Here is a 9,852-nt window from a genome sequence, read left to right on the forward strand (position 1 = left end):
GTACAATTCTTTTATTTGTAAACTTAGACAATACTTACTGAATGAACGATAATTTTTAATTGTTTGGTATTGGCCATTCATGATTACTATTGTTTTTTACTGATTTTTAATTTCCCTACAATTTTATGGTTATGTTGTAAATAATTGTTTTGTAATTTTACTGTACTGTTCTTTGTTCCAAAGGTTGTGGGCACCACTTGTGGTGTTATGGCGCACTGTTGCTGACGCAACCTTTGGGCCGTTTGTGCCAATGAAATAAACGAAATGAAATATAGCATTATTTGTTTTATAATACACGCATAATAAATTAACACAATACAACTCCTATACAACCTGAATGAGAGATTTATTATAACAACTTTTTCTTTTACTCCTGGGATAACTGTACTATACATATTCTCAAATATGTATTTAATCATACAACAAAACGCTGAAGCATCCACAAAAAGTAAAACTAAAACTGTTTTGCAATAACATCATTTGAATAGGGTGGCTTCTCATAATGGGTTGGAAACAAACTAGTCTTTTTTTTGCTGTCATTGCCTAATTTCACTGGTAATACAACAAAAACACCTTAATTAAGTATTTAATTATAGTCCCGATTCCATCAAAGCCTTGAGCCCTGCTCAAAACAACAGTTTTGAGCAAGGCCACATCTAAATAGCAACAACAATCACCCAGGTGAAATTAAATCCACCATTAAATATACAAATCTCAAAAATGTTTCCAGCATCCACCAAATATCTGTAACATTAAGCGTATGGAAGTACAGTAATCAATATTACTAAACCTTTGAACAATACTAATAAGGTATACAATCCCCAATTTAAGCAACGCTTAAGGAAAGCATGACGACCACACAGATACATCGCAGATATACAGAACATACTGTACCTACTACCATAGAGAATATAGAACTAAGAGACATCGATCTCAAGTAGGATTTAACCTAAAAGTAGTCATACTGGTGGTATGCATGGCAGCTGTCATAGGGGTCTTACTTACTGATGAACAAGTATTCATAATCTGCCTTACACATATGGCCAGGTATTATATGAGCCTGCCTTAGAATTGAAGTTTAAGCCTGGATGCACACAGGCATGCCCATATGTCTTCACATGCACATGGGAAATAAAACAAAAAACAAAAAAACTACACAGAGTAAATAATATTTACAATGGTTTCTAAAGTCTTCTCTCCAATTATAGCCCATTTTTAAGCTACATATTACAAGCAATTTTAATATGAACAACAAACTACCTTCATACATTTTGTCTCTCTACAAAATCTTATTTATCCTGAATATCACTTTCAATTTCATTGACATCTGAAAATATTCTAAACAGCAAAAACTTCAGCTTAGTTTCAGCATCTGCTTCACTTTAGACAAATTTGCTAAATTCAAATTGCAATATTTTAAAATAACATCTGTACATTAGGCCAATCGTAACATCCAGTAACATAAAAAGTTGTGGCACTAATCAGAATATAATCTCAATCAAAAATTGTACAAATTCGTTTTCGCTGTGTGCCTTGAACATGTACGCGAGACCTGCGACAAAAGCCGGGAACGCCGTTTGATTTGGCTGTATGGTCTACCCTTCATGTCTTCCTTATCTGTACAAGAGGTGACTTTATCAACTGCTGCATGAAGTTTTTTCTCACTAACATTTCTCCTTCATCTGCCGTCAGGTCATACTCATCTTTCAAATTTTTAAACTCAAGGTATAGAGTAGCAACCTTCCTCATATCTGACATCATTGATTTCTGTACCTCAACATGTTTATCTTGTTTTCTTTTCATTTTTGTGTAGAGCGTTTTTCCAAACAGGCAAATAATTGGATCTTCTCTGCAGCAAGGTCCAATCTCACTATCACGAAATCTTCTCAAAATTTGGAATTTAAATTCATCAGACACAAAACTGGGTAGGGGTCTGAAGAGGGAGGTTGGTAATGGTGATGCCATTTCAATTGAATCTTTGTTGCATGCTTTTTTGTGGTGCCAAAGAAAAAACGTCTGCTAAAGTACCCTTTACAGCAACTGCAAACTAAAAGGGGCGTCTCTTTGTTTAGCTTTCTCTGGGTCATCAACTCTGAGGTCTTACCACTCTTTATTAAGTGTTCATTGTGCTTGTAAATTCCTTGTAACCTAAGACATTTAAATTTTCTTTTTCAGGAAGTTTTAAAGCACGTACAATGCCAGGGGTATCTTTGTGTTTAGTCAACATGTGCTTGCTGAGTCTACTTTGAAGAACTCCACAAAACGGACATGGTCTGTGGGGTTTTTTTGTTTAGAACCTGGAAAGAAATAGAAATTTCACTATTACAAAGAATTAAGTTTAAATAAAAGGTTTACTGCATAAATATAGAAAACTCAAAAAACATTTAGTGTTTTAAAGACTATAGTTTATATTGACAGTACACTAGCTTTTGTGCACACAGTGGACTTCTTTTAGGTGAATTCGTTATTCACCTTGTTATGAACTCCTACTTCTTCACATAAATGCGATCGCCACACAGTTGGTGTGCATATAGCTCACACAAACGAAAAATGATTTTGGAACCACACATACTAGTGTTGTTGCTGGTGACACATAACCATAAACCTCAAAATCAATAATATTTTTTCTAAAGGGAAAATGTTAATATGTTAAAAAAAGTCAACATAACAATGCAAAAGCCGAACCTGGTGGTTGTATAGAATCACTGACTGGTGCTTGGTCAACATTTTCACTAACTGACTGGTGCTTGGTCAACATTTTCACTATCTGTAAAATCAATTTATGGATAAAATTAAAACAGGTAGTAAAACCAAGTTTTCATGAGTAATTTCTTATGGTTATGTTTAATATGAATAAAAAGAATGCACAAAAAAGCAAACACAAAACAAATTAGCAATATTTTTAACATGAATTTCTAAGGCAAGAAAGTGTATTATTAATGATCAAATTTGAAAAGTGTAGTGATTTCATCGAAACATGGTAATTTGTTTATTTAAAATTTAGGTTAGTTGTGCTGAATGAAAACCATAAAAAAAAAGGAAGACAAATTAATAATATTTATATAACTATTTAAAAAACAATAACTGTGTAATTGAGAAAATAATATGCCTTACCTGGAGGAGATCTAACAAAGGTATCAATGTCTGAAACAACCGATTCTTGATCAATCTTCTCACCATCTTTTAGTGGAATTTAGGGACAAAATTAGGACAGTGTAGCAATTTCGTTAAAGTTTGTAAATTATTCTCTATAATCTTTAGGTAATGTCATAATGATGACAAAAAAAAAACAAAAAAAAAACTGTCTTTATTTAAAATACTGTCAGACACCTAATATTACTGAATGTATTTGACAGGATACAAAGCCTACCTGGTGGTGATATAACAAAGCTTTCAGTGTCGGAAACAACAGATTCTTGATCAATCTTCTTACTATCTGTAAAATGAATTTAGGATTGAAACTAGGACAGAGTAGTGATTTCATTGAAATAGCTCTAAAAAGTAAAATACAATGATACAGTTTGTCCTTTCAGTTATGAACAAGAATACCTAGCAAATTTTTACATCACAGAAGGTTACGTTGCATAGAGTCGAAGACCAAAAAACAAAACGCCCAGTTGTTTTTCTCTTTTATTCCCTTTGTGTTTGTTTTAAAGGCACCCTTATTGCATATATTTAAAATAACACACGTAGCTCACACTAACAAAATAGTGGTTTTGAAACCACACATAACCATAAACCTCAAAATCAGGAAAAATGTTAATATGATGGTTTAAAAAGTGCACTTGACATTAGAAAAGCCTCACCTGGTGATTGTACAGAATCACTGACAGGTGCTTGGTCAACATTTTCAATATCTGTAAAATCAATTTATGGATAAATTAAAACAGGTTAGTGAAACCAAGTCTTCCATGAGCAATTTCTTTCTTAAAATTATTCTATGTAATATTTAGGTTTATGTAAAACATGAAAATAAAGAATGCACAAAAAACAAACACAAAACAAACTACCAACATTTACAACATAAGTTATAAAGCAATAAAGTGTGATTTCATTGAAACGTGCACTGATTTCATTGAAAAGTGTAGTGATTTCATTCAAACGTGGTAATCTGTTCATTAAAAATTTAGATTAGTTGTGCTAAATGAAAACAAAAAAGGAAGACAAATTAACAATATTTATAACTGTAACATGAATTTTAAAAACAATAACTGTGTAATTGATAAAATAATTGCCTCACCTGGAGGTGATCTAGTAAGGGCATCAATGTCTGAAACAACTGATTCTTGATCAATATTCTCACCATCTATTAAAAGAATTTTGGTACAAAATTAGGACAGTGTAGCTACTCATTGAAATCAAGTTTGTAATTTATTCTCTATCTTTAGGTAATATAATATTTTTTGTCTTCATATTATGAAGACAAAAAAACAAGAAAAAACTGTCTATATTTAAAATATTTAATAATATGTTATACTTTATTGTCAGCCACCTAAAATTACTGTACATAATTCAAAACTGATTGAAGTTTAACAATACCTGTACACTTAAAAAGGGAAATAAATTGTGATTTACAAATATAATTTAAAAATGACAGCAAAAAACTATATGTAAATATAACAATATAATTAACGTGCATAAAACAATTCACTTAAATCGGTAAAGGAAAGCCATAAAATGTATTTGACAGGATACAAAATCCTGTCAATTGATAACATGTATTTAAAAAACAATAACTGTGTAATTGAGAAAATAAATACCTCACCTCGGCGTGATCTAGCAAAGGTATCAATGTCTGAAACAACCGACTCTTGATCAATCTTCTCACCATCTGTCAAAAGAATTTAGGGATAACATAGGACAGCGTAGCAATTTCATTGAAATAAAGTTTTTAATTTATTCTCTGTTGTAACCTTTAAGTAATGTATTATTTGATGACAAAGAAAATAATGAAAAAAAATGTCTTTATTCAAAATACCTAATAATATTTAATACTTTATTGTCAGCCAGCTAAAATTTCTGTACATCATTTTAAACTAAAAATACACTTTAAAAGGAAAAGAGATTTTTGAGATTTTACAATTAAATATAAAAATTACTGAAAAAACTATATGTAAATGTAAAATGTAAAAGCTTGCACAAAAAACACTTACAATCGGTAAAGGAAAACCATAGAATGTATTTTAGAGGATACAAAAGCCTACATGGGGGTGATATAACAAAGCTTTCAGTGTCGGAAACAACAGATTCTTGATCAATATTCTTACTATCTGTAAAATGAATTTAAGATTGAAACTAGGACAGAGTAGTGATTTCATTAAATAGCTCTAAAAAGTAAATACAATGATACAGTTTGTCCTTTCAGTTATGAACAAGAATACCTAGCAAAATTTTACATCACAAAAGGTTACGTTGCATAGGGCCTAAGACCCACACGAAAAGCCCTGTTGCTTTTCTCTTTTATTCACTTTGTTTTTGTTTTAAAGGCACCTTTATTGCATATATTTAAAAAACACATGTAGCTCAGACTAACAAAAAACGGTTTTGAAACCACACATAAAAATCCACCCCGAAATTCATAATTAAATAACATTTTTTTTCTATTGTAAAATGTTAATATGTTTTAAAAAGTGCACTTGACATTTACAAAAGCCTAACCGTGTATTTGTATAGAATCATTGACTGGTGCTTGGTCAACATTTTCACTATCTGTAAAATCAATTTATTGATAAAATTAACACAAGTAGTGACTTACTGACACAAAGTTAAATTCTTAAAATTATTCTATGCAACATTTGGGTTACGTAATAGATGAAGAATAAAGAATGCACAAAAAAAAAACCAAATATAAAACAAACTACTAACATTTATAAAGTAATAAAGTGTATAATTAATAATGAAATTTGAACAGTGTGGAGATTTCATAAAAAATGTGGTAATTTGTTCGTTTAAAATTTAGATGAGTTGTGCTAAATGAAAAAAAAGAAGACAAATAAATAATATTTATGATATGTATTTATTAAAACAATAAATGTGTAATTGAGAAGATAACCGCCTCACCTGGGGGTGATCTAGAAAAGGTATCAATGTCTACAGATTCTTCATCAATCTTCTCGCCATATGTTGTCAAATGAATTTACGGATAAAATTAGGAGTGTAGCAATTTCATTGAAACAAATTTTGTAATATATTCTGTGAAATCTTTATGTAATATAATATATGAAGACCAAAAAACCAATTTAAAAAACTCTTAAATCTCAGTAACAAACAAAATACATTAATTATAGAATCATTATAATATTTAGTAAACCTAAAGAAATAAAACAATGATTTAAACAAATGTTATTATATATTGCCTAAACCTAATATTCAATGGAAAGTGGAATTTCTTTTCTCAGGTCAAACAAGTTTAATCTAGTACAGTATATCATTCTAACAGGAATCTGGAAATAAGACTTTCCGAAAACAGCTACAGAAATGTAGCTATAAAATATTTCAATGTAAATGCTGTAACATGTTCGTTATTTAATTAAAATTAGAAACACTAATTAGACAAAAACAAAATAAGGTTTTTTCCATGGCGTGCCACCACATTCGCCAACTGAAGGCTTCAGAAATTTAATCTGTTAATATTAGGCTGAATGAAAACAAAATAATACAAACAAACTACTGGTACTATAAAATGTCAGTATATTGTACATCAGTAAAGTAAATAAGTTTTACATTCCATCTAATTTTGGCTTGAAGAAATTAAAAAAATACAACAAAATTCATGATTTTGCACTCTGCAAAAAATCATTATTTTTTATGAGGTAAAAAATTTTTTTTTTTTTATTAGTGTTTTTTAATTCAGCATTAAAATGAAACTATTCATTACTGTATGAATATAGATCTTACCTTTTTAAGTCCACAAAATGTTAAAGAATCTAGGGTTTCTTCTATGTTTTTTTTGACATGCATTCTAGGAAATAAACCAAAAATTTAAAAAAATAATTAAGGCCAGTCATTCTGGACAATTTTGTAGAAAAAACATAGTAAAACTTTGACTTGATCAGTCTCAACTAATTTCTCAAAACTTTTTACACAATCACAAAAAAATAAAAAAATAAATTCTATAAACAAACAATTTTGAATTAATTTGATTAGCAGGCATTTGTTTTGTTACACTGGTCTGTGGAAACAATATCTACATATATATCTGATCAATTACTTTGCTTGCAACACTGTACTTTTCAAGAAGTCTGTATTCAAAAGCAGTTCTTTACTCACCGGGTTGTTCTTTCCTGTGATTTATTTTTTTCATTTTTTCTTTTTTGTGAAGTGCTGTGGAGAAAAATTAATTAAATATGCTTCTTTATATAAATCTAGGATTCTCAATAAGTATGACAATTAATGGTTAGCAAAACAAATTGTTAATGGTTGTAGGACAGGCTATCAATAACCTTAAAATTGTAAAAATAATTTAACCGCTGATTTGCTTGTGACGAAATCAAGATGCCAAAAAATTGAGTTGTTATGCTATCATTTGCAATGAGTTCTTAAGAAATAGCGGCAGCATAGTGATTTAATAATTTATATTGTTTATTTACTCTATCCTGTGACTATAAACCAAGATAATACCACAAACTATAAAAATAAACAATATATATATATATATATTTATATTTATTTATTTATAATATAACAATATTATTTATTTATTATAATATAACATTGAAACCAAAGCCTAATTAGTTGCATAGATAGTATTAGTTGTCTGGTTGTTGGATAGGTGATAGAGTAAGATGCTTATAGCATGTGATGTTGGCAAATTTATCACCATTTAACTTTTATTTACTCACACAGTAGGATAATTGAAACTACTCCTTAACCAACTATAAATACACATGTGCAGTACTTGGAAATACAAAGACTAACCTGGTATTTTAGCAGAGAGATCACTGTCAACAGAATCTGGTACAATTTCATCATCTTTAAAATAAATTTACTATAAGCAGTTTACAACACAGTGAAACAAGTCAAGCAAAACAACACATAATTAGAATTTGAAACTGTTCAAAAACAACAGAAGTGTACGTAAGTCTAGCCTGGTATTTAATTGGAATAAGTACTATTTCCCTGAAAAATCAAGAAGATTGAACCTATGGTTCAAGGTATACAAATATAGGAAGGAAACTTATATTGAGTAAGAAATAGACTGGTTTTGCAATAGTAGTTAAAAGTTTCAATAAGTCTAACAAAACTATTGTTATACTACTGATCATTTTATCACAAAGTTATTCCAAAATGTAAAGATACTTTTGTCTATTTTATCTGTGATGGGCACGTCTCAAAGTTGGCAAGATAGTGGCCAGTCAAAGTGGTTGAGTACCAGTAAAAATGTACTGGTCTGTTAAAAAAAAAAAAAAAAAAAAAAAAAAAACACCTATAGGAAACCTGGATATGTAATGCTATAACAACATCAGTGAAGCAAATTTATTGACACCATTCTTACCATGGTAATATATTCCTTAAATATGTAAAATCTAGGTTAATGTAGGCCATATATGGTCAAAGGGTAATGAAAAAAGGAAATATTAATTAATAGTTATAAAATTTGTTTTAAAAGCAATAAAGTATACAAGTTTAAGGAAAAAAAGGCTAACCTGTTTGCATAGGAGAGACATGACTTTTCTTCACTTGTTTATATCTAAAGTCTAAATAAAGATTAAATAAAATGAAGATCATAAAAAGTTATAACTAATTATATACTGCATTCTAGGCATCTGTTTGGTTAAGAAGCAGGCAATAATTTCAACTATCACTCCTATGAACAAAAGCTAAATAATAAAGAGGTTTTCTAGGTTTAGAAAATTTTGCTTTTTACACCAAAAATAGGCTGTTATGAACATACTGTATATTTATTTTTTTTAATTGAGATACCAAGTGAGTCCTATACTACATAATTCAATCACTTTCACAAGGTTTGGATGGAGTTTGCAGTGTTTTTGGAGGTTTACGGTGTATTTTTCACAAAAAAAATTTTTTTTATGAACGTGAACTTATGAGTCCTATAGCAAATGATACAATCACAATCATGTACTGTAGTTTGGATGAGTTCTACAATGTGATTTTGGAGGTTTGTGGGGTATGCAGGATTTGCGGGATTTAGCAATACCCGCTACGTCTCGCATCACCTCAGGGCGATAGATTTCACCATTTTCTTGATAAGCAGTCAATATTTGCATAATGTAAAATATCAGTTTAATAATTTAAATTTAATATTTGCTAAAGCAGCTTCTTCATAAAAGGCCTTAAAAACAAAATGTTATGTTGGCGTAACCCGAACTACCCTAAAAAAAATAGGCCAACCCTATACATTTTTATTTAAATTTTGCAATACAGGTTTACGTGAACAAAGTAGGCGTGGTTAGGTGTCACTCAAAATGTTTTAAAAGTGTGATATGACAACTATATGCTTTAAAGGCTTATTTAATTGATTTTATAGATTTCAAGGTCCTTGCTGAATATTGTAGATGCAAAAAAAAAAAAAAAATCCCTACCTACTGTACCTACCCTATTTTTTGGGGCCTGTTATGCCAACATAACATTTTTTTTAGGCCTAAGAATGAAGTCAACTTCAGATTACAAATAGATTTGTGCATTTTTTTTTCCAATGTGTGTTGTTTTCTGGAAAGTTGTAAAATTTGAAAAGCTCGACTCGCTCTTTCCATTTTTAGTTTTCTGAAAAAGAAAAAAAAAATTGCTGAATACTGGTAAATGAAAATATGTCCCAGGACATTTTTCTATAAAAAAACTACCTTGAATAAAAACTGTATGTACTAGATTTCTAATAATATTTTTCATAGAAAA

General features: G+C 29.8%; 2 protein-coding genes across 2 annotated transcripts; both read right to left on the bottom strand.

The window, feature by feature from the left end:
* Nucleotides 1-1,666: 1,666 nt before the first annotated feature.
* On the bottom strand, nt 1,667-5,272 carry LOC117125474. Its single transcript, XM_033271971.1, has 8 exons — nt 5,154-5,272; nt 4,766-4,831; nt 4,241-4,306; nt 3,807-3,857; nt 3,371-3,436; nt 3,115-3,180; nt 2,686-2,767; nt 1,667-2,297 (listed from the first exon to the last, which is right to left on the bottom strand). The coding sequence occupies exons 2-8, from the start codon at nt 4,829-4,831 to the stop codon at nt 2,221-2,223; spliced, it is 474 nt and encodes a 157-aa protein (XP_033127862.1). The 5' UTR covers nt 5,154-5,272; the 3' UTR covers nt 1,667-2,220.
* Nucleotides 5,273-5,653: 381 nt separating this feature from the next.
* On the bottom strand, nt 5,654-9,549 carry LOC117125460. The gene is made up of 5 exons (XM_033271959.1): nt 9,083-9,549; nt 8,646-8,696; nt 7,918-7,971; nt 6,061-6,120; nt 5,654-5,709 (listed from the first exon to the last, which is right to left on the bottom strand). The coding sequence occupies exons 1-5, from the start codon at nt 9,225-9,227 to the stop codon at nt 5,654-5,656; spliced, it is 366 nt and encodes a 121-aa protein (XP_033127850.1). The 5' UTR covers nt 9,228-9,549.
* Nucleotides 9,550-9,852: the final 303 nt, after the last annotated feature.

The sequence above is a fragment of the Anneissia japonica genome, unplaced genomic scaffold (genome assembly GCF_011630105.1).
Source record: "Anneissia japonica isolate Jap-2015-1 unplaced genomic scaffold, ASM1163010v1 scaffold1467_len401143_cov160, whole genome shotgun sequence".
NCBI lineage: Eukaryota > Metazoa > Echinodermata > Crinoidea > Comatulida > Comatulidae > Anneissia > Anneissia japonica.

Coding starts and splice junctions, on each gene's coding strand:
- LOC117125474 (XM_033271971.1), bottom strand. CDS start 4,831: ATGGTGAGAAGATTGATCAAGAGTCGGTTGTTTCAGACATTGATACCT. Junction 3,181..3,370: donor CTTTGTTATATCACCACCAG/GTAGGCTTTGTA, acceptor TTCCACTAAAAG/ATGGTGAGAAGATTGATCAA. Junction 2,298..2,685: donor TGATTCTATACAACCACCAG/GTTCGGCTTTTG, acceptor ATTTCTTTCCAG/GTTCTAAACAAAAAAACCCC.
- LOC117125460 (XM_033271959.1), bottom strand. CDS start 9,227: ATGCAAATATTGACTGCTTATCAAGAAAATGGTGAAATCTATCGCCCT. Junction 8,697..9,082: donor TAGAACTCATCCAAACTACA/GTACATGATTGT, acceptor ATCTTTATTTAG/ACTTTAGATATAAACAAGTG. Junction 7,972..8,645: donor TGTCTCTCCTATGCAAACAG/GTTAGCCTTTTT, acceptor TTTATTTTAAAG/ATGATGAAATTGTACCAGAT.